At 50.5% G+C, this 27,359-nt stretch overlaps 3 protein-coding genes across 7 annotated transcripts in view; all 3 read right to left on the bottom strand.

Annotated features, from left to right (window-relative positions):
• The window catches only part of adam11 (ADAM metallopeptidase domain 11), an 18,746-nt gene extending 18,617 nt beyond the window's left edge, over positions 1 to 129 (bottom strand). For all 3 annotated transcript variants that reach the window (XR_003748840.1, XM_028969573.1, XM_028969574.1), the window contains exon 1: positions 40 to 129. Coding sequence is in view for 2 of the 3 variants with exons in the window: in XM_028969573.1 (XP_028825406.1) it covers positions 40 to 82 (43 nt within the window). In the remaining variant the exon portion in view is untranslated. The remainder of the gene's footprint in view (positions 1 to 39) is intronic.
• A 1,283-nt stretch (positions 130 to 1,412) lies between these two features.
• On the bottom strand, positions 1,413 to 8,812 carry dbf4b (DBF4B-CDC7 kinase regulatory subunit). Its single transcript, XM_028959424.1, has 12 exons — positions 8,691 to 8,812; positions 8,002 to 8,132; positions 7,805 to 7,918; positions 7,681 to 7,731; positions 7,547 to 7,616; positions 7,400 to 7,461; positions 7,289 to 7,328; positions 6,961 to 7,006; positions 3,927 to 4,040; positions 3,699 to 3,837; positions 3,007 to 3,140; positions 1,413 to 2,580 (listed from the first exon to the last, which is right to left on the bottom strand). Exons 2-12 carry the CDS (start codon positions 8,122 to 8,124, stop codon positions 1,413 to 1,415), a joined length of 2,061 nt encoding a protein of 686 aa, XP_028815257.1. The 5' UTR covers positions 8,125 to 8,132; positions 8,691 to 8,812.
• Positions 8,813 to 9,755: 943 nt separating this feature from the next.
• Positions 9,756 to 26,504, bottom strand: LOC114784799 (gap junction gamma-1 protein-like). Of its 3 annotated transcripts, none has more exons than XM_028970505.1 (3): positions 26,423 to 26,504; positions 22,659 to 22,718; positions 9,756 to 11,580 (listed from the first exon to the last, which is right to left on the bottom strand). In XM_028970505.1, the coding sequence occupies exon 3, from the start codon at positions 11,532 to 11,534 to the stop codon at positions 10,317 to 10,319; it is 1,218 nt and encodes a 405-aa protein (XP_028826338.1). In that variant the 5' UTR covers positions 11,535 to 11,580; positions 22,659 to 22,718; positions 26,423 to 26,504; the 3' UTR covers positions 9,756 to 10,316. The 3 variants fall into 3 exon arrangements, with proteins under 3 accessions (XP_028826338.1, XP_028826337.1, XP_028826339.1); XM_028970504.1 differs by lacking the exon at positions 26,423 to 26,504 and adding an exon at positions 23,906 to 24,176; XM_028970506.1 differs by lacking the exon at positions 26,423 to 26,504 and adding an exon at positions 23,811 to 23,886.
• Positions 26,505 to 27,359: the final 855 nt, after the last annotated feature.

The following is a 27,359-nucleotide window of genomic DNA, read 5'->3' as shown; positions in this document are numbered from 1 at the left end:
ATAAAAAGAGAGAAGGCGGGCTGAAGTTGGCGCGCTTACCGGCCACCGAGGCGGCGAGCAGCAGGCACGGCAGCGCCAGCATGGTCACATATTCCGGCGACGAGGCGGAGAAGGACGCGGCGTCCGTGCGCGCGGCGTGTGGCGCGTCGGCGAGGCCACGCCCCCCTCGCCGGGACCCGGTTCCCGTTACGTCGCCTCCGCCTGAACCATCACCTGCGTTCTGGTTCTCGTTCGGAAACACGCACAGTAAAGCGGGAAAATACCTTTAAAACACCCTGAAAAGTAGAGTCGCGTTGTGCTGCGGAGAGAAAAAGAGTTTCGCGCTGGTGGGTTTACTGAAAAAAATAAAAACCCAGCACCACCATCACTCCCTCACTCGCCGCCCTTAACCGTTTAACCCAGCCTACGTGCCTTTGGACGGTGGGAGGAAACCGGAGAACCCGGAGGAGACCCGCTCCAACGCAGGGAGAGCATGCAAGGACTCCACGGGCCGTGGTGCCTAAAAGGAAGTGAGCCTCATTGATATCTGGTGGAATAATATGATTTGAGAAAAAGGCCCCATCGACACTACAGGACACTTTATGGACAAATAATCAGTACAGAGGAGCTACCGAAGAGCTATTAATAATAATGACTATAATTTAGGGTGTAAACAGACTGCCGGCGCAGCCATCGTGGTCGAGATGATGAGATGACCACCATCGCTCACACACAAAGTTAGAAGAAGCAGAGTAACGATTGCAAATCGTTTTATTTGGCCACGAGCAGACCATCAAATTCAAAGGAAGAGAAGAGAGTGAGATGAATAAAAGACCTGTCCTGAACATGGACAGACTCGGGAGACCTTCTTCTCCACGTCCGATATGGCCTCGACGTCTGGATGGAGCAGCGAAACCGGCAAGGTCCCCCCCGTCGGTGTAAAAGTACACTGTTAATTACCCCGGTAAATAAATCCTCGGGAACAGGCGAGTGGGAATTAGTACTTTAATGACGGCTGAGGACCAGAATAACGTGGATATCGGGTGTCCACTGCATCGTAAAAAAAAAAAAAAAAAAAGAATTAAAAAGCCAACTTTAACGAACGGCTAATTTATAAATACGGTAATAACGGGACGACCGGAAGAAATTTCATATCGAGGCAACGATGTTCACATTTACGTACGACGTTCCAGAACGTCCAGGCGCAGCACTTAAGCTGATTGGCTAAATGGCCCCTGAAAGCTCATTAAATTGTCACCGCTCCCGCCGGTGGCCGGGGACCGCCGCCGAGAGACGGAGGACAATCGGGGAGGAGACGTGGAGAGCGACTCGGTCCAACGTTAAGACGATTCCAACATTGTTCATCGCGGGATGAGACCCACTCTGACATCGGGTCACCTCCAGGGTGACACGCCCACCGACGCGTCCCTCCGTCACGTGGACAGGAGGGGCATGCGCTCGGGCTCCTTCTGGTAGAGCAGCTGAGGGGCCGTCATCTGGTGGAGGACTGAGCAGAGACGCGACTCGTAGCTGTTGTCCTGCATGCAGGACGTCTGGAGAAGAAGCCCCAGGTCCGTCTTGCAGCTCCCCCGCCTGACCTGGAGAGGAACGGCGGGCGTGAGGCGGGACAGCAGGCCGCTGTCCCAGTCCGACTCGGACGAGTGGGTGGAGAGGTCCGGGAGGAGCGCCGATTCGATGCAAACCGAGGAGAACGACTTAGACAGGAGGGAGGTGTTGGAAGTCTGGAGACCAGCGGTGGGAACAGGGCAGACGGGCAGGAGCTCTGGTGGATCAGGAAAGCGCTGCTGATCTGCAGGTTCATCATGGAAGAATGGGTACAAGATGGGGGGACCCAGCTCTGAGGGGTCTTCAGAAGACTCTCCCTTGTCTGTGTGTCCAAGCTGGAGATGTTCCTTTAAAGTCTGAGTGGGAACAATGGGGGGGAGCACAGGGCTGAGGCCTACGTTCAGGTCTTTAGGACCATCATGGCTCTCGGAAGCTTTGCTGGTCTCTCCTGGGGGTCGTCGTTTTGGCGGGGTAGATGATACCATCGGACAGAAGCCAGGATCTGATCCCGTTCTGAATCGCTTGCTCGGATTGGGGCTCAGGCCAAAGGACCTGCTGCGTTTCCGAAGGTTCACCAAAGCAAACAAAGAGCGAGGCTGTTGGCAAGGCAACAATGGAGACCTTGGCGTCCTCCCACAATCCTGAGTCGAGTGGAACCATCGAGAACCGACACCGGCCTCATGGTTGAGAACAGGAGAACCGGGGGCCACCGAGGCGAGGGTGGGAGGCGCAGGAACGTTAGAGGAGGTAGTGGTGCTGGAGGTAGACGTCTCAGCGTTAAGCACTGGAGGAGGAGCTTCTCCACCGCCAGGAAGTGGGACGGGATGAGAATTCGAGGAGAGGGCAGTGTGAGTGTCTGGGTCTGGGGAGACGTTTAGACGCTCTCTGGTGGGAGACTGTCCACCGATGTCCCAGTTGTTGGGATCAGTGATCGGGGTCAGCAGGGCCTGGAGGGCACGTTCCGTCTCACTGTGTCCTTGGGGCTCCAAGTCACCGAGTGGAGAGGGGTTGGTGAAGACAGGGCTGCCCACAGACCTGACCAGATAAAAGCAAATTAATTTGAATGTCATTGATTAACTGCACGATTAAAACACATCGCGGAAGTCACATGGCCAGAAAAACGTCCTACAACGTGTCTACAGGTCTCAGGTCAGAGTGTCCTGCACATCCAGAACCACGAATGATTTCTAAATTGACTCTTTCAACTGGGGTCACGTTACACAGAAAAAAACCCACGAGACCCGTATCAGATTCCGGGCCGCAATTAAGAGCTGAAAAGGCCGGTTTCAAATCTGAACTGTCACAACAAGGGCTCTCAGGGGCCACTCTGACGGTGGCATCCGGCCCATTAGCTAATTAGGGTTTAAACGAGTTCGGTTAAGCAAGGTACGGTGACCCAAACTGGAACTCGAGCCTCGTGACTTACGACAGCGAGTAAACAAGCATAAAGGAGCGCCTTACTCGGGCGGTGCCGAATCCTGTTGGGGGCGGGGCCGGAACACCAACGCAGGGTCCATGGAGGCTCTCAGCTGGTCCACGACGGCGTAGTTGGAAGAGTCCCGCGCAAAGTGTTGGTGCTGGTCTGACTGCAAATGCTGCAAATCACAAGACGCGTGAGCGCCTGTACGGCCACTGCTGGCGAGATACGGCAAAACACTGGTCTCCATGCGGAGAAACGTGTTCCACGTTTATGTACTGTGAGAGGCATTCTACCGAAATACCACTTTTCACCACCACAGACGTATGAAGCCACATGAAACATCACCCACGTCATGATCATGCGTATCTGTGGTTTGGAGGTGAACAAGGTAGCGATGAAGTGAAATGATTGGAAGTGATTGTCACTTGTGATGCACAGCAGCACAGCACACGGTGCACACAGTGAAATTTGTCCTCTGCATTTAACCGTCACCCTTGGTGAGCAGTGGGCACCATGACAGGTGCCCGGGGAGCAGTGTGTGGGGACGATGCTTTGCTCAGTGGCACCTCAGTGGTACCTTGGCGGATCAGGATTCGAACCGGCAACCTTCTGATTACGGGGCCGCTTCCTTAACCGCTAGGCCACCGCTGCCCCACTATTGGCGTGAACCAATACCGCTGCCCCACTATTGGGGGGGGTTTGGCTCTGCAGGACCGTCATCGGTGATTTTTACCTCCTCCTGGTCTTTGAACGTGACCTGGCAGCACTCGCAGTAGCCCAGCGCCTTTTTGCGGGGCGTCTTCGGGGACGGCGTGCGAAGGACCAACGCCGAAGGCTTGTCTCGGCCACTACGGACGTCGTCGCTCCTCTCCCTGTCGAGCACAACACGCATGTGAGCGATGGGGCGCTGAGGGTACGTGGGGGGAGCGTGTGGGGTACGTGACGGGACCTCCCCTGTTACCTGGACGTCTCTTTATGCGCCCCCGGCGGTGCGGGGAGGTGGAAGGGGCTGCACGTCCCGGCGTAGTTCAGCGCGGGCAGTTTCATGGACTGGCAGTACAGCGGCCGGAACGTCCTGGAGACAGAAGTCACTGTATTAGGTACGATACCACGGTGATGGCCAGACGGAGCAGGTTTACATGTAAACCTTCAGAGACCCTAAAATTGGGCATCGGGTGACGCAGTGTCCTCAAGTGTCACCCCCTTCCTCCGAAGACATGACACTTGTCATTATCTGACCAAGCGCTGACGTTGAAAGGGGCTTTTCACACGTCGGCCCTCCCCTGCGCGCCCAGAGACGGCGGGGGGTGGAATGGATATGGCCCCGAGGCCTCTCGCCACGAGGGCCCGCTCTGGCGGTGGCGCCCGTCCCATTAGCTAATTAGAGTCTAAACAAGTTCAATTAAGCAAGGTACACTGACCCGGACTGAAACTCGAGCCTCTTGATGTGCTTCAGGGTGGACGATAGAAAAGAAAAGCCGGACAAGCGGCGGGTGATGAGAGTTCTATGCATAATAAATCGTGCTTTTTAAAGGTCCCATGATGTGAACTTTTTTACTTGCTGAATCATCTCTAACCTCCACCCTGGATGTGGATGGTATTTCCTGCGTGGGTGGGTTTCCTGGTTCGGCCTGATCACGTGACCTTGGACTGTCCTGCTTGACCCTCTGCTGATCCCATCTGAATGTCACCTGCCGGGACTAACTTGCCACCTGGATGCCCCTTCATTATACACGAGTGGACTGCAGTAACCTCCATACGCCGCCATCGTTTTCCGGATGTATTTCGCTGTAACCCGGCGCTGTTCCTCTCAAGGTTTCCTTCCTGTTAAGAGGGAGCTTTTTCCTCTCCACTGTCGCCACTGGCTTGATCACCTGGGGCTTTGAGCACTGTTCTATTTGTTAGTAAAAAGCGCAGTATAAATAAAGATTGATCAATTTTATACCGGTCTTGTTGGTCCCTAATACTGAATCTGAAGTCTCTACGAAATTCAGTCTTGGTGCAGAATTACAGCCACTTTGATCCAGTCGCACAATGAGATTTCTTAGGACGCGCCGTTTCACCGCCTGTAGCTTTAAATGCTAATGAGGAGGAGAGAGGCGGGACGAGGAGGAGAGCGGCCAATAGAAGTTGAAATGACGTCATCAACACCGTCCACCGACCACAATGTCTCGTACAGACAGGAAGTTGTGTCGTTTATTCCAGAATAAATAAAATGAACCAGCTGGATCTTCAGAGTCTCGCGTGACGGAACTAAAATAATTAAATTTGTGCTCATTTTTACATCCAAACAATGCAATGCTTCACACGTTTGGAGGCCATGACGGTGGAGATCATGTTTTAGGGGAGGGGCGGGAAATTCTCTGGGCGGAAAACAGGAGGTAACATGTCCCCTTATGACATCATAAGGGGACAAATTCCAGATCCGACCGTCTGAGCTGCCGCTCTCTGTACGGTGAAGCAGAACGACCAAAACGCTCTTTACACCGACCGCCATTTCTATGGGAACTCATATCAATCTTAAATAATCTCACAAAGTCACATTTTCATGTCATGGGACCTTTAATGTAATGGTCACCAGAAACATTATAAAGGCTAAAATAATATCAGTTCAACAACCAATCACCAATTTTCATTTAAAAACGTTAAAATGTATATTTTACTGATTAAGATTTAAATTGCCTCCCATAAAACATACAACGATTAACTGGTCTGTGGGCACCAGCATTTTGTATTTAGGGACACCACTAGTGGCACGACAGCATGCATATGCATTTTTTATTATCAGTTGAGCCTAAATAATTACTGGACAACAGCGATGTGTGCTTATGAATTGATATGTGCATTCATGTATTTATGTCTATTTTGGGATTCCAGGCTTGTGCTTCCAGCTGGCGGCAGCAGTATGGAGGGTGGCGGGGTTTTCAGCACCCTGGCACGATTACTGTGATGTGGCGCCAGCTCTCTCTCTACAGGTCCTGGGTCAGTTTTAATGTTTAATGAGCCCCTGCGTACCCTCGTTCAGAATCCCCTTACAGGCCAGGAGAGGCGGGCGGGGTGTACGAGGCGGTGGGGGATCTTTTTTCAGGGTCACAGGCTGTTAAGTGGGTTCCTCAAGTCGGAAATTCAGGGCCTGAAAAAAACATGGGGCTCCTGGGGTATCCCGTGGCCTGTAGCGCTTCTCTCGGTCTCGCCTTTCCCGCGCACTCAGACTTACCCCTGACCCAGCGGGCGTCTCAATGTTTTATTTAGGGCTAATATGACCACACTAATTCACCTCGTAAAGCACTACCACGGCACATGACTTCTCCTGACCCTTACAGTGGAATGTCCAATATAACGTTTGGGTTTGGGCTTTAAAGCGGTTACAGAATTTAAAAAACGCATTTACATCATTGTTCTAGAATATCGGCAGCCTCCCGTGTTAAATGGAACAAACCAAAACCTTGTTTTATCACTTTGGCCGAGCCAGTCCTTAAATTCTTCATTTTCTAGACAAATTTCTTGACATTTACACTTGCCGGGCACATTTGTTAGCAAGTGTAAGGACGTACGTCGACACAGACCAGAACGTTCTAGATTGTGGCACTTCTTGGAGCGGGAGAGGTTTGGAGCAAAACAAAAAATCTTATTTGGAACAAAGATGTGTACATACACATCAGTATTGGCTCCTACGCTATATATTTAAAAAACAGAATTCCCTGATAATTCCCTTGATTCCTGAATTTCCCCTGATGTTCCAGAAATTCCAGAAGCTTTTCCTTGTGTGCAGAAGGGTCAAGTGTGTTGGGTTGTCAACTGTAGGGCTTGTCAAAGCCCATTGAGACGTACTGTATGTGATTTTGGGCATCATAAGAAATACATGTTGTCATAAAAGCCACCTCTGTGTTTTGTGTTCAGGCCCGGCCAATCAGGTTGCTGGACCCGCCCCCAAGTTCCTCCTATTTAACACTGGACTACTGAATACTGAACCAGTTTCCAGGAAGGTGACGTACCTGCTCGAGTCCTCCACTTTAAGGTAGGGAGATTTCAGCACGGCGGCTTCAAAAGAAAACAAAGTTTATTGCAGCGGCATTGCAAGCGTAAGACGATCAAGATTTCCGTTCCAAACATCACACCCACACCAGCTGAAATATTACAAAGTAAAATAGGGATGGTAGTAGCCTAGTGGGAGGAGGAAACACGCCAGAAGACCCAGGTTCAAACCCCACTTTCTACCATCGGGTCCCTGAGCAGGACACCAGGGGGGGGGACTGTCCCTGTAACTACTGACTGGATAAGGGCGTCTGGTAAATGCAGGAAATGTAAATGTAGGAGGCTCACCTCTGACAACCCGTCTAGCTGCAGCTTCACCAGGCTTTTTCTAAAAGGAATAAACCCCGTTAACACGTGAGCTCTGACGGTCCGTTTTTAATAAGAGAAGACAGAACCCACCTCAGCTCTTTTGCTGCTCTGCTTGCAGCGTTCCGCCAAAACGTTGACGTAGACCAAGAAATCTGCGCGACATGTTAAGCAAACGGACGGATTCGATGTCCAGCGGCGCCCCCTACTGCCACCACGGACGGCTGGCACAAAGGATACCGTCCACGTAGAAGATCTTCACCCCCCAGGACCGAGCGTTGGCCAGCACACCGCTGCCCTGGCACCGCTCCTGCGAACGAACGACTTCAGTTACCATGACAACAAGTCGCCCGCCTCCCGCAAACTAAACTCACGTTGTTCCGGATGGCCTTCTCCAGCAAGGCCCTGCCGCGGCTCCCACACACCTGGCACGGGAAATAAAGACGGTCAGGGAGGCGAAGGTGGCCGCGTGGCGAGAGGCGGCGCGACTCTGCGTACCTCCGGTCTCGGGGTCTCCCGTCCTCCACTCCCTTTCGAGGGAAGGGCTTTCCCGGCCTCCCGGGATCCGGTCACGACATAGTCCACGTCCTTGTTCAAGAAGCTCTCGACGGTCTGGAGAGGGAGAGACACCACAGGTCAAGCCACGGCTGGAGACGTGGACACGGCTGAACGGCAGCGACGGGGGCGCGGCGTACCCCTCCGAGGCGAGTGACGGCGTCTGCGACCTGTGCAGACTGGCGGCTCTTCGTCAGGTCCATGTAAAAGGACTTCCCCTTCAGGGGCCGCGGCCCTGGGGACCTGGCGTCTCCCCGCTGCATCGCTGGGCCTGAGAATCGGAGACAATAAGCAGACGCTCACCAACGTAACAGTGAGAACACAGTGCTGCAGAAATTAAAGATCACAAATGAAGCTGGTCCAGAAACGCCACCATAATCTCCACTTTCTTCTAATTATTTATTACTATGTGCTCCCCTTCAACGCATAATGGGTAGTAGTAACCTAGCGGGTAACCAGAAGTCCCAGGTTCAAACCCCACTTACTACCATTGTGTCCCTGAGCAAGACACTTATCCCTGAGTGTCTCCAGGGGGGGACTGTCCCTGTAACTACTGATTATAAGTCGCTCTGGATAAGGGCGTCTGGTAAATGCTGTGTAAGAAATGTGTAAGAAAATGAAATACTGTTTTATGAAAACTATGTAATAGTAGAACACGTTTAATACTGGTCGACTGAAACATTAATAACATGCGTTATTATTTCATTCTTAATTGTAATATTTAACCGTTTTACAGGTATGTTGCGACGCATAAAATGCTGAACTCTTTTTGATTCATATTGTTATTTATTGTGGGATGAATAAAAGTATGAAAACGGACTTTACTCACCTGCACGGCGACGGGCCGCCTGTAAATATTCGATATTTATTCGAATGTTTAATAAAAATGTTTGTTTTTCTTTTTATTTCCCAGCGACGACGCGCGTCCCGCACTTTCAAAGTCCCCTCCAGTTCACATCCGGGACCTGCGCCTAGAAGCGTCCAGTACGGATCCTGAGGAAGGACAAACCGCGCCTCGCTCATTTACCAAACGCGGATATCGGCGCACTGACGAATAAAAACGCGACCTGCATGCACATGTACAGTACAGGCCAAAAGCCTGGACACCTTCTCATTCAATGTGTTTTCTTTATTTTCATGACCATTTACATTGGTAGATTCTCACTGAAGGCATCAAAACTATGAATGAACACATGTGGAGTTCTGGACTTAACAAAAAGTGGAGACCTGGCCTCCACAGTCACCGGACCTGAACCCAATCCAGATGGTTTGGGGTGAGCTGGACCAACAAGTGCTAAACACCTCTGGGAACTCCTTCAAGACTGTTGGAGAAGCATTTCAGGTGACGACCTCTTGAAGCTCATCGAGAGAATGCCAAGAGTGTGTAAAGCAGTAATCAGAGCAAAGAAACTAGAATATAAAACATGTTTTCACTTATTTCACCTTTTTTTGTTAAGTACGTAACTCCACTTGTGTTCATTCATGGTTTTGATGCCTTCAGTGAGAATCTACCAACGTAAATGGTCATGAAAATAAAGAAAACACGTTGAATGAGAAGGTGTCCAAACTTTTGGCCTGTAGTGTACGAATAAATGTTGTATTCATCACACGTAAAGTGAAATGTTACTATTAAAATGTGCATTTACACTTTTACAGTACCTTTAATTAGTAGAACATTACTCTCAATTTACACTGTACGTGTTCAGGAATGTACGGAATGTAAAGATTAATCAAATTCTGAATGTTGAACTTTTAAAAACTTTTTTTTAAAGTTTTTTACATGCACTACTACATCATAAATTAATATGATAAGTCATGCAGCATCACACAAGAACCAAGGCAAGTCTCGGTGTATTAAAACAGATTGCTTTATTGTTCATTTTCTCTTTGGCAAAATAACTTTTCTCAAACATGCATTTGGAACTTGTCGTAAAAAAAACAGGTTTCCCAAAAATGGAAACACAAGCGCTGAGCCGAAATGTTCTCAGCGCCCCGAACAAAAGAACCAACCCGCTGCGAACTCTATTTGGCAGACCAGCATCAATATATATATTTTTCTGGCACGTAAAACACTTACAACAGATCAGCAATTAAATTAGGAACACCGAGAGGACCGATGGGCTCACGGCGGAAACGAAACTGCAGCAGTGACAGAGACGGTTATTGCGTGTAGATAACGGATATTGTGGAGAACTGGGTCCGTGGTGCATAAAATGTGCCGCACTTCCCCATTCTGACCACCGGGTGGCACTTCAGCGTTCAATTCAAATGGTTACGAATAATAAAGACGGAACGTGACCGGAGTGGAAGAGCGGCGGCGCTCCCGGATCCCAGAGCAGCGGTGTGCCGCGAGGATTGTCACCCTGTAAGAGAGGGAAAGGGGGCGCGGCAGCGTTTTTGGTTGTAGTTGGCCGTACGGCGCCACGTGGCGGGCGGGGAGTGAATGAAGAGGAGGTCAGATCCACACGGACGGCTTGGCGTCGTTGGACTTGCTGCTGCTGCTGTTGCTGCTGCTGCCGCCGGCGCGGCGGTCCTGCTTGGGGGCGGAGCGTTCGCGGTGCTTGCGGCCCTGGTGGCCGTAGGCCTGGACGGCCGCCTCCAGCCGGGCCTCCTTGGCTCCCGGCGCCGCCCCGCCCGCCGCCGCCACCGCCGCCGCCGGGAAGTTCTCCTCGTTGCTGCCGTACTGCCGCTGCTCCTCCTGGGCGATGTTGGCGCGGTTCTGCCGGCAGGCCATGCGGGCCGCCGGGCCGCTCAGGTCGGTGAACGGTATTTGCTCCGGCTTCACCGCTATGTTGTAGCCGGGCGGGGCCGTGGGGGCGGGGTTCCAGGAGAAGGGGTACCCGCCTCCTCCCGCCTCGCTGACCGGCAGGTACTCGTCCTCCTCGGGCGGGGCGCCCCGGCGGGCGCGCAGGATGTCCAGCATGGTGCCCATGCCCAGGTGCAGCATCTCCCACACGTTGAGCGCCAGGCAGAGCGCGGTCACGCCGTACATGATGAGCAGGAAGATGGTCTTCTCGGTGGGCCGCGACACGAAGCAGTCCACGGCGTGCGGGCACGGCCGGCTGGAGCAGACGTAGCGGGCGGGCACGGCGAAGCCGTAGAGCGCGTACTGGCCCAGCAGGAAGCCCACCTCCAGCGCCGAGCGCGTCAGCAGCTGCAGCACGTACACGCGCATCAGCCCGTCCCGCCGGATGCGCTGGCGCCCGTCGTGCCGCGCCTTGCCCTTCCCGCCCTCGCTGTGGCTCTCCGCCTCGTAGATCATGGGGTCCTCCTCCTGGTCGTCCTCCGCCTCCTCCATCCCGCGGTGCTGCCTCCTGCCGCGGAGGCACAGCTTGCGGGCTCCCCGGCGCGAGAAGGGGCCCTCCTCCATCCGCGTGATCTTGTTGACGGCGTAGCCCAGGTACATGAGCGACGGCGTGGCCACCAGGATGATCTGGAACACCCAGAAGCGCACGTGGGAGAGCGGCGCGAACGAGTCGTAGCAGACGTTCTCGCAGCCGGGCTGGCCCGAGTTGCACACGAACTTGCTCTGCTCGTCGTAGTAGATGCTCTCGCCGCCGACGGCGGTCAGCACGATGCGGAAGACGATGAGGACGGTGAGCCAGACCTTCCCCACGAACGTGGAGTGGTTGTGGATTTCCTCCAGCAAGCGCGTCAGGAAGCTCCAGCTCATGGTGGGTCCTCCGGCGAGGGTCCCGTTCTGGCCGGCTCACTGCTCCCTGGAGGCGAGAGAACCGAAAATGTACCAAAAAGTTCCACAAGTTACACAAGTTCCACAACCGTGTATACCAGAAATGAGCAAAAAATACACAATATAACGCACAACCCCATTAATCAAATAGTGGCATGAAAACCGTTTTGTACGCTATTCTGGGAATTGGACTCCCAATGCAGAGCATGATGCCGAAAGCAAAGCTTTTTATTATTTTTGTTAATAAAAATTATTATATAATGAGCACAGCACACGGTGACACAACAAAATGTGTCCTCTGCAGTGGGCACCATGACAGGCGCCCGGGAAGCAGTGTGTGGGACGGGGACCTCAGTGGCACCTCGAACCGGCGACCTTCAGCCCCATGAAGCCCCCCCCCCCGTGCAACCCCGTACCCAGATTCCTTCCCGCATATACATACCGATTTATGTATATACTGATATTTTTATTTTTTTTCCATTGATCTGAATATTGAACTTTTTATATTATACAGTCGGCATATTGTCTGCGCTTTTGTTTAGATTTGATATCTTATTTAGTGTTTCTTTCCTGTCTTCATTATTTGCCGGTTCTGATGTGCATCGCATTAAAGCCCCGAAAGGAAGATAAGTGCATAAACGTGCCGCGTATGGATTTTCAGGGCCGTCGTGGCGGGCATTAAAGTGATTAAAGTGGTCAGTCCAGATGAAGAGCAGGCCGAGCTGCCAGTCACGTTAGATAAAGGCAGAATTCCACTACAAATAAGGGCATAGCGAGGCGAGAGCGGCCCCGAAAGACGGAGTGGGGGGCGGCGGCGGGGCCAAATCTTCGGAACATCTGCCCGCGCTGGATCTGGGTGTTCTTGCTTTTCCACTCTCCCCGCCATCCCACCTCCTCCCTCGCTCCCTATTCATCACCCTCTACCACGTCTCTCCTCAGCAGGCAACACACCACCCGCTTTCAATTATCGGCGTGGAAAAACACCTGGACCCCGCCCGCCGGGCCACACGGGGGACCAAGCCGAGGCGCTTCAATAAAACACTAATTCAACCCAGGCGGGTCGATAACGTTCAACGCGAACAACCCGCGGCGTGGGAGAATTTAAAGGCATGGGGTTCCAGGATGAGTACATCCCCTCGCGTCGCACCGCGAAGGCTTTTATGGGTTACGATGTGGTGCCCGACGGAGCAGATACGCCGAAATCGCGCCAGCGGCTGTAGGGCTTTTAACGGTCGAAAATATAGACGTTAGAAACGGCCGAAACAGCAACTTTCTGAACAACAGCCCGCGGCGTTCCGTATTTCCACGGATGATGTCTGGTGAGGCGGCTGCCAGGGCGTAATGTGAAACATGTTTCCTGTATTTACCGTACTGGTACATACGTGGAGAACGAGTGAGAAATGTAGCTAGAAACCTGAACGATAGTCTGGAATGTTGGCATTCGCAGCACGGCTTGGGAAGTGGATACATGTTGATAACGGGTGACAAGGCAGCGGCGGTGGTGGCCTAGCGGTTAAGGAAGGTTGCCGGTTCGAATCCCGATCCGCCGAGGTGCCACCGAGCAAAGCACCGTCCCCACACACTGCTCCCCGGGCGCCTGTCATGGTGCCCACTGCTCACTCAGGGTGATGGTTAAATGCAGAGGACACATTTCACTGTGTGCGCCGTGTGCTGTGCTGCTGTGTGTCACAATGACAATCGCTTCACTTTATTATTATTTTCGCTTTTTTCCTGTGACCCCCCCCCCCCCCCCTCGATACCAGAGAGCCTCACTGATTGGTCGATGAAATGAGATTGTCGATGACAAACACCACGACGTTTACAGGGGGCATCATGTACGTATATCCGACGAAGAACGTTTACTATTTCAAATTTTAAAAAGCGGCGGCGACAAACGTTCTGAAACTGGGGCGTGAAGTAAAAGGCCGGTGAACCTCTGCATGTGCTTCAGGTTCACATCAACCCAGAAGGACGGCAGCCTCGGACCGTGGAAGGTGGGTGAAATGTGCTCCAAGAAAATCAAGCAGCCGCGTCGTCGTAAAAACCAGGAGCCAACGCCGGATGGCCAGCGTGCCAACGCGTGCTGACGAAAAAGCACCTTACCGGGACGGAAAAAGTGGTCCCGTGGTCCAACTTTCCTGCCGTTACCACGGGTCTGGAGTAGCAGGACAGTAGAAGTCAGGACGCCATGCTACTGTCAACCACAGAACCACTACTACTAGTTCTACTACAGAACTAGACTTTATAGATGCACGGATAAAAGTCCAATTGATCATTTACATTTACATTTACATTTACGGCATTTGGTAGACGCCCTTATCCAGAGCAACTTACAACGTACTCAAGTTACCATCGATGAAGAGATCAATTCCGGTTCACTAGGACCCCAACTATGAATACAATCTATTTTATTCACTCTGTTGTAGATTCTGTACACAAGTTCGACAACAAGAAAATTACAATTTAATCTAAATCTTCTCTAAAGAGGAAGGTCTTGAGCTGCCGTGTGAAGGTGCTCAGTGACTGAGCTGGAAGTTCATTCCACCACCGAGGGGCCAAGACGGAGAAGAGTCTAGATGAGCGTCTTCCTTTTACCTTCAGAGATGGAGGGTCCAGGCGAGCAGTACTGGAGGCTCGGAGTATACGAGGTGCAGTGCGAGGTGTAATAAGGGCTGTGAGGTAGGATGGTGCTACTCCATGTTTGGCTTTGTAGGCCAGCATCAGTATTTGGAACCTGATGCGTGCAGCTACTGGGAGCCAGTGGAGGGAACGTAGCAGAGGGGTGGTGTGGAGAACTTGGGAAGGTTGAAGATCAGTCGTGCTGCTGCATTTTGTAGTAGTTTCGGATCCCTGGAAGCAGGACGTCGTTTGGAACCCCACACGCCAATCATTCAAACCTTCAGTCAGAATGAATTCAACCATCATCAATTTACCAAGACCTAATGTGGAGCAGTGGAGACGAAACGAGGCACCGCGGGCTACGGCCAATCACGTAACCACCAGTCGTCTGCCAACAGCGTTCAAACTGTCCAAAGTAAAGAGCCGCTTTGAAAGTCGCGTTGACTCCGAGAGACATCCGAGAGACGCGTCCCCACAAACCCACACTCGCCAGTTTCATATTTGACCTTCCTTGAGGGAAATCTGTCATAGTTGTGATGCCATATAAAACCAGCACTTTTTTAAAACAAATTCCAGAGCACTTTCGTACCGTTTCTGTCATTGAAACTCGAACCCATACGTAAGTTCGTGTTTTTTGATCCTGGTTACAGTTAATTTTGCTCGAAGTCGTGTGAACGTGTCCATCTCTCCACAGTTATGTGACAGTCACCTGAATTAAATACAATTTTAGGACGAATGTAACCAAAAAAATTGGAGAATTACTACTTGTCTATATCAAGATGTTCGAGATCTGACAATCACAACAAATATGAACTTTCCTAAACTATTCTCAAGGATCAAACGGGGTCTCTTTCTTCACATCTTTCATCTTCGGTCCTTAAAGGGGTTTTTAAAGGGCCGGAGCGCACAATGCAGGTGCTGGTGGAAGGAGTGTATGAAGTGTGTCCAAGTGTGTGTGCCTGATGGCCACAGGTGTGTGTGGGCGGCGTGATCTCAGGGTTTTACCCTGGAAGTATGTCCAGGGGAACAGATGCCAGGGTGCCAAAGACGGACCTTCAACGGGCAAAAAGAAAGGTGGATAATGAGAAGACAGAGATTTAAACATTAACCCTTTCTAAGAATCTTAAACGCTGAAAACAAATACCAGGATGTGTCCTGTGATTGTGATTATTAGCAAAATTATTTTAGTAAACATGAAACACACCAAAAACTCGGCTTTAATCCTGTACGCTATATAGACTACCGCTGTTAATCTGGATCGTGGCCACGTTCGTGCTCAACTTCTGGTCTATAGTACTGATCCTTTCCATAAAATAAAAAAATTTGCTTCATGATTGTTTGTTTGTTTTTTATTAACCGTTTTATTATAATTCGTTTTTTAATGAAAGGTCCGCTTGATTGGCTACTCTCGGCCACCGTGGTCAGGTGACGCGTTTTAATTATCGCGAGACCGGAGGGGGAAAAATGGATGCTGAGGAGGTGAAACGGAGGCGAGCATATTTCACACTCGCACATGTCCTTTCCCTCTTTTTTTAAAAGCTGTACATGTGCGAGAGCTCATGGGGCCGTGGCTGTATGGAAACAATGCTGTTTATTTTTTTTGCCAAAAAAAAGTTTGTCATTAATCATTTTATTCTTTTAATGTGTGAAGTCATTTTTTGCCGGGGATCCTGGCTAGTCTTGGACACAAGCAGGGGGGCTTCCGGGAAAAAAAGACTGAGAACCATTGGCCTAGTGGGTATGACACTCACCTGTGAACCAGGAGATCCGCTGGTCCTTCAGAGTCTCGCGTGACGGAACTAAAAAAAAATACATTTCTGCTCATTTTACAGTGCTGCACACGTTTGGAAGCCATGACGGTCAGTGGAGATAAGGTTTTAGGGGAGGGGCGGGAAAAAGCATGAGAAACGGGAGGTAACCTTTCCCCTTATGACGTCATAAGGGGACAAATTCCAGATCCGACCGTCTGAGCCGCCGCTCTCTGAACGGTGAAGCAGAATAACCAAACACTCTTTACACCGACCGCCATTTCTAGCCACTGACAGGTTCGGGGAACTCGTATTCATGTTAAATAATCTCACTAAATCACATTTTCATGATAGGGGAGCTTTAAGACAATTTTATGGGGTAGCGTTCTCAAAACAGTCAACACACCCACACACGTACGTACGTACGTACGTACGTAACACTCCCAAAAAGAAGATGTTCTGTAGCCCTGCTGTGGTCCAGAACACATTGGCAGCGTGAACTGAGAGCTGGCAGCAGGCAGAGCGGAACATGTGTTTCTCTTAGTGCTCATAATAAAACTGGCCACACACGCACACACACAGAAAATACGGCCAAATTCAGATTTCCAATTACGCTGCAACACAACGCTGGAGTGTGTCTGTGTGTGATGTGAACATTTCCCTCCCATGTACGATGGTGCAGGAACAATTCATCATAATTGCTATTGTAACGCGACGTCTCAACAAGAACAATATAAAAAATGGCTGAAGAGCATGCAGCCGCACCAATACTTTACACACACACACACACACACACACATGCAAGGTGCCCTTTAACAAGCTGTAACACAACACACCCAGAACGCGCTCACAGCGAGCAATAAACACGAGGAACGCGGTGGAAACGGACAAGAACATCAATAACCGGAGAGAAGGAGGCCCGGAGCCGCTTCCTGCACCCCATCAGCCTTGAGACGACACAATGAGGGGGATACAGGACGTGTGTGTGTGTGTGTATTTGCTCATCATAAAGTTACTTCCTGTCTGCTGGCGTCAGTTGGTTTGGACTTCATTACAACTTAAAACACAGCGGCACAGTAAAAGAAATCGAGCACGCCAGATAGATACTAACAAAAAACTGCAAATATTCAAATAAATACTCGTTCGTTATCTCAAAAACACACCATAAATGGCTTAATAATATACAAATAGGCTATTCGCTTAAACTATATATAGTTATTCCAAAATTAATAATACTATAAGAAATCTGGAAAACAAACCAAAGAAAAGCATTTGGTGTAATAAATATGAAATACTCTAAATATTTTGGGGCTGATTTCCCGACATCGATCAGCTGATCTTTACTTTACTTTACTTTACTTGGCGGACGCTTTTATCCAAAGCGACGTACAAGAGGACGACACCAGCAGTTCCCATTCGGTTTCTGTAGATCGTGAGTAAAAATGAGTAAAAAACTAAGAGCCCAGATAAGGTCCAACTTGTCAGGAATGATCTTGTCAGCACATTGATAATGAAAAGTACAGGATTTTTGAACTAAAGTCAAAATTAAGTGATTGTCATTGTGAGACGCTGCAGCACAGCACACGGTGTCACGGTTAAAAGTGTCCTCTGTATTTAACTGTAATGATGTGGTGTGTACGGCCTGTGAAAGCAACTTTCCTCCTCAAGGTGGAAAGATAATAAAGAGTGGATCTGAATCAGAGCTCTACATCACCGAGTTGTAATCGGAATTACAGCGTATAAATCAGCCCGACTCACCTCATTGTAATAAAATAAGAGTCCTGACAGACATTCTGACGGCTTTAATCAACGCCAGACTCCACCCAAACCCGCCAAAATGTCCCAAAAGGTAGGAAAATATTTTTTTAAATCTCATGAGATATGAGATATGAGTAAGGCAGACAGGCCAGAGCTCAAGCCAAAGGAGAACCACAGAATCCCACTAAAACAATGGTGCTTTTTTACAGTGTGGGATTAAGTACATTCCTGCACTATAAATCTCTCTCCAAACCCAACCGATAGGATATGGTCGCTTAGCACCACATCAGTAAAATCAAAATACAAATGACGCTATTATAAAACAGCGTCAACCAACCAGATTTCAGGAATGGCTTCATCATCCAGAGTGGCTTTCGCTCTCTGATTAGCAGCGGTCCCCGTGGCGCAACTCGGGGTTAAAAGGCGTATGAACCTGTGGCCTTCCGGGTCATTGGGTTGATTTGACTAAGCAGGCAACAACAACATTCAAATTCCTTAAAAAGGGAAGCCTCTGTCCCTTCACTGGAAAACCCAATTACAATGGAAAACGGGGTCACTTTCTAAATATAGTCTTCACCCCGGCAGTCCTCGTGCGAGCGAAGCCCCGCCTCCAGCTCCGGAAAGGACCAGTCGCCGCACGGCACCCACAGACACAACAACAACCCAGCAGCAGAGCTCATCTTGTGACCCCGCCCCCAAATCTGAGACCCCGCCCCGGGTGACCCAACAGCCTCCTAACTGGGGTCTGCAGAGGGCGGAGCTAGAGTGGTTCTAGACACACCCCGCCTCAGCGGGATTGTAAATGTGGCAACTCGATCAATCGCAGTCGATTTGATTGATACTAGAGATGTTTCTTCAGTTTCTTCATGTTCAGCAATGCAAGTTAGATACATCTCCGGTCCCACTTAGCCTTCCATGTCGTCAACCGGAACGTATTTAACGTTTTCAACATGTCTGTAAGGTTGAAACGAATCTCGTAATGCATGACATTCTGCATGGATGCAGTGCAGAACGTGATGGATTACATCGCAATGACGTTGCTTGGTGATTGTCTGGCGGCGGTATAAAAGTAGTGCCGGACGTTCGAACGGCGTATGTATTCTTGCTGTGCTTTGTAGCTGCATTCGAATCTTTTTAACGCTGGACACGTTGGTATTTGTCACTTTTTACGCCTGGTCGAGATGTATGTGTGGACGAGGCCTTATCTGGAGTATTTGGAAACATAACGTGAAGTAACGCAGAAAAATTGTAATATTGCAACTGTAAAAAACGCATTATTAAACAATCTTCTTTTGCGAGTTAGATGCCGATTATTATACTGTCCAACACCATCACGGGAAGGTAGCAGCGTCTTCATCACAACCCCCCACCGTTAACCGCAGCCGCCCTCTACTTTACCGAAAGTGACTATTCATCCTCGGTCCCCATAAATCCCCGTCAATGGGGCATGAGGTGTGTGTGTGTGTCCGTGTGTGTGTGTGTGTGTGCACAATAAGGACCGATAGGATCGATGGAGCACTTAAACAATGATGTGATGACAATAATGCGTGTGGGCCTGGCTGTGTTTTATACAGTAAGTGTGCATGTGTGTGTGTGTGTGTGTGTGTGTGTGTGTAAGGCATGGTAAGCCTTATGTGGGTGAGTAGGTTAATGGTGGAAGTTGATGGCGGGCCTATGGCATCTCATTTTCTGCACTTACTACCCCGCCGACCTTGACGGTGGGTGGGACGGGACGAGGGATGGTGGACAGAAGAGCCCCACCCAAGAGGGCGGAAGTGACCACCATGCCTGTGTGACCTGAACGAGGTGTTTCTGACTGAGAGTGTGTGAGAAAGTGTGTGTGTTTTAATGGCCTCCTCTCATTAGCGGGCGCCCTCAACAATCACCATCTGCTGGAGTTGTGTAACCAGCATCTCAAGGGTTGGGGGTGGGGTGGAGGTGTAACCTCCAATGTCACGTGACCAGTCAGACGGAGGGATGGGGCGTTCAAATAATTCCACGCCTGGCCGCAAATACGGTGAAGAAAACGGCATCCGTCAAATTCTTTTAAAATTGCACATTTCTGCTTGATAAGCAACATTATAGAACTTTTTTGGTCTGTCATGATTTTTCAAATTCAAATTTTATTTGTCACGTACACAGTCATACACGGTACGATATGCAGTGAGATGCTTTAGCGACTGTACAGACCACAGTATTGCAAATATTGCAAGTATACAATGAACCAATATGCAAATATTGCAAACATAACCAAATATTACACTTTTACGTCTTTAACATAAAATATGTGTAACTGGTCGGGTGAAGGTGTGCAAATGAGAGAGCAAATTTGTTTTCCAAACATTTTACATTTTACACATTTACCAGACGCCCTTATCCAGAGCGACTTACAGTCAGTAGTTACAGGGACAGTCCCCCCCTGGAGACACTCAGGGTGAAGTGTCCTGCTCAGGGACACGATGGTAGTAAGTGGGGTTTGAACCTGGGTCTTCTGGTTCGTAGACGAGCGTGTTACCCTCGAGGAGTCTGTAGGCATAATTGACATCTCTCACATTCTGGACCCTTTTAGACTGGCTTTTGTCGGAGGACGTCTCGGGACCACACCCACTACCAACAACAACATACAGATTCTGAAAGTTAACTCGTCAGTCTTCATTTCGGAGTGTATTCCATGTCTCGAGTGAAAGCTGCGAGATCCGGACGAGCTTCCTTTCTTCGTAAACCATCACCTGTTCATTATCGTCCCTCTGTCAGGATCCGGCCCGGAAGGGGCTACTCCGGATCCGGGGTTCAGACCGGAGTTTGCTGGTTCGTGGTGGTTTCAAGCGGCACTCAGTCTCCGGCACTGATTGTATAAAGGTGCCCGGTTTGTGCCTGTTCACCGTCGGGTCGTTGTTTGGCCGTGTGATGTCAGGCACGCGTCCTCCTTCCTCGCCGTGTCCGGCCACCGTAATTTGTGTTTTATTAATCGCTCTACGTGCTTTGCTTTATCCTCCTAACCAACTCTCTCTCCCCCTGAAGCTACTTCTCGCGGCCGGATGTTTGTACGGTCCAGGCTCCTCGCCGTGAAGGGGTGAAAGGTGAAGGGTGAAAGTGAAGTGATTGTCACTTGTGATACACAGCAGCACAGCACATGGTGCACACAGTGAAATTTGTCCTCTGCATTTAACCATCATCCTTGGTGAGCAGTGGGCACCATGACAGGTGCCCGGGGAGCAGTGTGTGGGGACGGTGCTTCGCTCAGTGCCACCTTGGCGGGTCGGGATTTGAACCGGCAACCTTCTGATTACGGGGCCGCTTCCTTAACCGCTAGAACACCGCTGTCTGCGGCTGTGAGGCGGCCGCAGACGACCGCAACGCTCCGTATGGCCCAGAGCCCGGGGCGAGTATCTGTTCGCAACACGCGCTGGCACACATTTATACTGATACCGCGGCAGGTACGGTGGAACCAGGCTGCCAAAGATCCCCCAACACCTGACTGGTTCGTAAGCGAAACGTCCGTATTGGCTTTCATGCCAAATTGAATCACATGAAGGATTTTAAAGGGGCTCTTCATTTCACCGAACGCGATAATGACCGTAAAGAAGCCGCGCTCGCGACGCGGGGAGAGTTTTTGGAAGTAGAACCGTGTGGTTTGCTCTTGGAATTTGCGCGGCTGCTCGTGGCCGAGAGGGACGTGGGCCGGGGGAGAAGCGTGGAGAACCAGAGAAGCTCTCCTGACAGCTCAGCCTGGGAGGAGGCACCACGAGTTCAGCTCCGAGCTGCAGGCCCCGCCTCGGAAAAACCGTCAAACTGTGACGCGGCCAAGCGGCGGATGGCGGCTGGTGGTTTTTTTGGCGACCTTCTCCGCGCTCGTTCCCCCGAAAGCTGCGTGAAGGGCGTGTTGAGAGTAGGCTGGGGCGCCCTCCGCCAAACGACAGAATTGATCTGGATTGGCAGCTGCCCTTCAGATCGGGGCTTCACCCGTAAAAGGAGCGCGGCGGCGACAGGGCGTGGCCGCCGGGCAGGTTCAACAACATCTCCAGCCAATCATGGTGCGGATATTATACAATAATTTCATATTTTTTTATATTAACGACAGGCGCCCGGGGAGCAGTGTGCGGGGGCGGTACCTTCATCAAGGGGGCGGTACCTTCATCGAACCAGCTATACACCCCAGGCGGTTTTACCACAAGATTCTGAGAGAATTTCTCCCCTTCCCAGGAGTTCTGCGTCCGCGTGAAAGGTGAAGGTCCGAGAGACGCCCCTGGTACCATCTCTCACCGACCTCTCCACACCTCCACTGACCATGACAAAGACAAGACAAGACCTTAAAAGACCAAAATATTTCCACCAAGCTTCACCGCAACATTAACCCGTCTCCTCAGCATGTCCGATACTGGACATTTCAGGCAGAACCTCTCGTGTCCCCTCACTTCTCCTGACTTGCCGCGCTCGATGTCCAACCCACTGAGCCCCAGCTGAGCCCCAGACCCCCTCTCAGAACAAGGGGCAGATTGAGGGCCGGCGGCCAGCTGGGGAGCAGGAAGCTGGCATGAAGGGCCCGTTGTCTGGGGGCCGGGCCCCGGCAGCCAGGGAAGGAGTGGCGTGATGGGAGGGGACGGTGGAGGAGCTGTAATGGGTTCCTGACACTGCCCGAGGTGACCGACATGCTGACTTGACAGGAACACACGCACTCATATTCCACAGTCCCACCGCGGCCCCGGATTCCCACGTTTCCCGGTTCTCCGGCCTAAAACAACAGTCCGGCATGCGGGGGCATTTCCTGTCCATGCGTCCTGAACGACGTCACGGCGAGAAGGAAGCTCCAATGCTATTTTTGGCCTCGCCTTTTTCCACTCGTTTTTCCCTCCTTCCCTCGCGCTCGGAACCACGGCGGAACGTTCCGTGGCACACCAGTTCAGTCTCGCATTTCACCACGTCCCGCGAGACGGAATGAAGGATCATGTTCACCAACATCTGGACGTTTTTTTTTTTTTACCTTCGTTCTTCTTGTTCTTCCAACTCGGGACAGATGCACGTCGCCTCTTCCGTCTGTGATCTGTGGAAGAAAAAAGCGACGAATCAGCCGTGACGTGGTACCCCAATACAGCAATAAAAGGTGCGAGAACGTTTACGCAACGTCAAAGGTCATAAGCGGAATGCGTGGAAATAACGTTTGGGGGGTTACCACTGTCTACCACAAGGGGCGACAGTGAGTCACTGTAAAGTAAAGAGTAAAAGTCCAGTCTTGGGCTTCATCCAGGAAGCATCAGGAGCTTCAAATATCCCAGAATGCAACGCAAGTATTGGACAGTGACATTTAGTTGACACTTTGGAAAACGAATGAATTAAAATATGCACACAGCTGGCTGACCACCTTGAATCCGTAACCTCGGCGAAGGCCGCTTCGCAGTAGAATATACATTTTACGTTTATCACACTTACCAGACGCTCTTAACCACTCACAGTCGGTAGTGGCGGGGACCGTCCCCCCGGAGACACTGCTCAGGGAGCCGATGTGGGGGTTTGACCCGATATACTCGATGTTCCGCGACTTGTTCGACGTGCGATGTCGTAAACGACTATATTACGTTGTTGTTAGACAGACTTCGCCCCCATCGAGAGTTGTTGAGTTGGTGTTGGTTTGAGAGGCCGCTCCCGTGCCTTCTTCCTATTGGCCGAGAGGTCAAGGCCGAAGCTCCGCAGCCGCCGGGCCGGCGGACGACCACCATTGATATATGTATTGTGTATTGTGGTGTAGTTAAAGATACTCTCGCTACAGCCAATGAGAGCGCAGGATGGCGGAAGGGGGCGGGACCTCCATCACTATCTGTAGGAGAGAAGATGGCCCAGAATCGCTCCTTCTCCTTTCTGAGTGCTACTAGAATCGTTCTCTGAGGGAACGCTGTTTTGGGAACCTGTTAGAGGTGAAAGGTCATGTCTTGTGTGACCCCGATCAGCCGAACTCAGAAACTTGTCTAGTGTGAACGGTACCTCGATCTGAAAAACATCGTCCATCCTTCCAACATACACACACACACACACACACACACACACACACACACACTTTAACACGGAGCCCTGGCCGCGTAAACATGCGCCAGAAAAAGAAGATGGAAGTTCCGCGGCGATTATCGGGTCTCCTCCTTACCGACCGCAGCACGCCGGAGAAGTTGGGGGGAAGGCGGCCACGTCGCCGTAACGTCGCGTAACGGCCGAATAACGGGTCCGGGCGGAGAAACTCACATTTTAAAGTGAAGCGGGGAAGCGCCTCCATTCCCGTCGCGTCCGGCCGAGGGCGGCATCTTCCTCCCCGCCGGCGAGGACGGAGGGAAAGTTTTCAGGAGGCGGGAGTCCTGCACCGCGGTTCCCGGGACAAACGCAGCGGGCGGCGGGAGAGGCGGCTCTATCTCTCTCTTCCTCTCTCTCTCTCACTATATCTCCCCCTCTCTCTCTTTCTCTATTTCTGTTTCTCTCTCTCTTCCTCTCTCTCTCTCACTATATCTCCCCCTCTCTCTCTTCCTCTTTCTCTATTTCTGTTTCTCTCTCTCTTCCTCTCCCCCTCTCTCTCTTCCTCTCTCTCTCCCCCTCTTCCTCTCTCGCTCTCACTATGTCTCCCCCGCCCTCTCTCTTCCTCTCTCTCGTTCTCTCTCTCTTCTTCTCTCTCTCTTTCCCTCTCTCTACCTCTCTCTCTCTCTATTGTTCTCTCTCTTTCTCTCTCCTCCCTTTCTCTCCCCCCCCCCCCCCCCCCTCTCTCTCTCTCTCAGCACATCCCCGCTTCATCATCAAATTACAAAAAAAAAACCTTAACTCTTGTGTAGGAAACAAGCAAAATACAAGAGAACGTGTAAATATGCACATGAGGGTGGTAGTAGCCTGGCGGGTAACACACTCGACTATAAACCAGAAGACCCAGGTTCAAACCCCACTTACTACCATCATGTCCCCGAGCAAGACACTTAACCCTGAGTGTCTCCGGGGGGGGACTGTCCCTGTAACTACTGATTGATGTAAATGTAATGCACATAAAAACGTATAAAAAGTGGTGAATATAAAGTAGATTAAGTGCAGGTGCACGTACGACCTGGCGAACAACAACGAGTGACTGCGTGCAGATTCAGTTCAGAAGTCGAGAAGTTGCTGGCTCGCCAGGAGACGGTGAACATACAGGCGGACATGCTCTCTCCCATCAGAAAAATGAGAGAGGGTCAGTGGTGGCCTAGCGGTTAAGGAAGTGGCCCCATAATCAGAAGGTTGTCGGTTCGAATCCCGATCCGTGTCACTGAGCAAAGCACCGTCATGGTGCCCACTGCTCACTCAGGGTGATGGTTAAATACAGAGGACAAATTTCACTGTGTGCACCGTGTGCTGTGCTGCTGTGACAATCACTTCACTTCAGGGATAGATAGAGAGGGAGAGAGAGGCCGTGGTGCCTGGGGCGTGGCCGCAAGTTTAAGTTGTGACTGACGTGCACTGAAATGCGGAGACCAGGCGTCTGAAATCCAGCATCTGCTCGTGGGGGACGCTTTTGTCGCCAGGTCACTGATCACATCGCTCGGTTTTAGGGTCACTCTGGGCGCCTGCTTGCTTTACATTTACATTCACAGCATTTACCAGACGTCCTTATCCAGAGCAACTTACAATCAGTAGTTACAGGGACAGTCCCCCTGGAGACACTCAGGGTTAAGTGTCCTGCTCAGGGACACGATGGTAGTAAATGGGGTTTGAACCTGGGTCTTCTGGTTCATAGGCGAGTATGTTACCCACTAGGCTACTACTACCCACTTTAGTTGTCCTGCAAGGTATAGGCGACAGAGGGGACATGTCCCCTCCTGAAATAAATGCCCCCCCCATAAAACACAAAATATTTTTCATTTGAACGCGTGTGTTGAAGTTTGGGAGTTATAACCAGTGAAAGATTTACACTGACACCACTTGCAAGCTCACTCTACCCTGGACGGGCGCCCCTCTCTCTATCACTCCTTCCCAACGTTTCTTCCGACCTTTTGTGTGGAGTGTTTCCTTGTGTGCAGAAGGGTCAAGTGTGTTGGGGTGTCAACTGTAGGGTCCCTCAAAGCCTATTGAGTCGTACTGTATGTGACTATAGGTTCTATAAGAAATAAATGATGTTGTTGGTGACACCTTCCACTATTAGTATTACTGGTAGAGCATCCACGAACCATATGGACTAATAAAGAACAACAGACACGATTTAACATCATACGAGACATTTCAAAAAGCTCTTTTTAATGTCCCCCCCAACAACGACGAGGGATTTTGGCCCCGCTGCAAGGTCGACCGGGTGGAGCGCGGCCAGGAAATAAAAGCCATGAAGACGGCCACATTGTCACAAGACATACGAAACGTCTTTATCAGCTGTCCGTGTCCTTCACTGCCAACGTGTGATGGTGCCAAATGTCTGGAACGTACCGCCCGGTTATGAACCTCACATTTTAGATGGTGTTTTACGCGGCATTATGCGCGATTTAGTGATTTAATTCATTCGTGTGCAAACCAGGTCCCTACACGGGAAAAAAGTCTAATATTTTAACACAAGTCCCCTTTCGTTACCTGTTCTTCAGTGTGTGGATGCACCGTAGCTGTTTGATGTGTTTTTTCCTCCTTCATTTGCTCTTTCAAACTAGGCTGTCTAATCTACGCCGATGAGTAACTTGTCTTGACTATTATGCTGCTGACAGCGGGTTTCTTTGGTTTATCCACATTATGACAACGCTGTCAGTGTAAAGATTAAAACACTTGTACCTGCCAGGAGTTCCCCGCCGAGCAGAACGTCAGGGTTCACGTAACCAGCCCACCGGGGTGACCGTCTGAGCTTCGCGATCCCTTCTGCCACGCCAGGAGGATGCGTTCAGGGGGGAGGCAGGTTCCGGGCCACCCAACTCTCTCAGCCCGATTAAGGCAGGAACAAAAACGCGGCAGCGGGCTTCCCCAGGAGCCGGATCCAAACAAATTCCAGATATACTTAACAGCTCAGCCCAGTTTAACCCTTGCGACACGCCCTACCTACCACCAGATATAAACTTTGCATTAAAACCATTTTGTATACTACCTGATGCTTGTCTTCTGTCCCCTGTTGGATTTCCTCTGCACTACAGCCGGTATTAAGGGGTCCTTTGCTGTCTTTTCTGGACGTGATGCACATTTGTCCACAATACAGTGTTTTGATGAATCGTGTACACAATTTACAACAAATAATTACATATTCATTCTGATGGCTAATTTATGGATGAATAAAAGGAGTTCACTACTGAAGAAGTCCTTCATAGAGGAAGTGGAAGATGGGAATTGGACTGCCAATGCAGAGCATGATGACGAAAGCAAAGCTTTTAATTGCCGAAGTATCAAATACGATACAAACAAAAAAAAACATACTTGCAAATTATTATTATTATGATTCTTTTTGTTAATGGGCCAAATAAAGAGTAAAGATACAAAAAATAAAAAATTTCTGTCCATTCTGTCCATTTCTGTCCATAGTTCAGGCATTAAAGAGTTAAAAGAAACAGCAGTGGACCATGATTGAAAAATCTAGATCTAAAACGTTCATAGGCAAGGCCAGTAATGAAAAGTTATTTTAATTCAATTCAGTTCAAAGAACCTTAACTGCATGCCACTCGCTGACAGAACGTGACCCGATGGACGCCGGCGTCCAGAGAGTGACTCAGATTGGTCGTCCCCG

Source organism: Denticeps clupeoides, chromosome 2 (assembly GCF_900700375.1).
Source record: "Denticeps clupeoides chromosome 2, fDenClu1.1, whole genome shotgun sequence".
In the NCBI taxonomy this organism is placed as follows: domain Eukaryota; kingdom Metazoa; phylum Chordata; class Actinopteri; order Clupeiformes; family Denticipitidae; genus Denticeps; species Denticeps clupeoides.
The sequence above is the reverse complement of the archived record's forward strand: the minus strand, read 5'-3'. Positions and strand labels throughout refer to the sequence as shown.

Excerpts from the sequence above, each read along its gene's own strand:
- LOC114784799 (XM_028970505.1), bottom strand. The coding sequence starts at position 11,534 with ATGAGCTGGAGCTTCCTGACGCGCTTGCTGGAGGAAATCCACAACCAC.
- dbf4b (XM_028959424.1), bottom strand. The coding sequence starts at position 8,124 with ATGCAGCGGGGAGACGCCAGGTCCCCAGGGCCGCGGCCCCTGAAGGGG. Across the intron at positions 7,919-8,001 it reads CCGTCACTCGCCTCGGAGGG|ACCGTCGAGAGCTTCTTGAA; the intron begins GTACGCCGCGCC and ends CTCCCTCTCCAG. Across the intron at positions 3,141-3,698 it reads CGTTCAAAGACCAGGAGGAG|CATTTGCAGTCAGACCAGCA; the intron begins GTAAAAATCACC and ends TGTGATTTGCAG.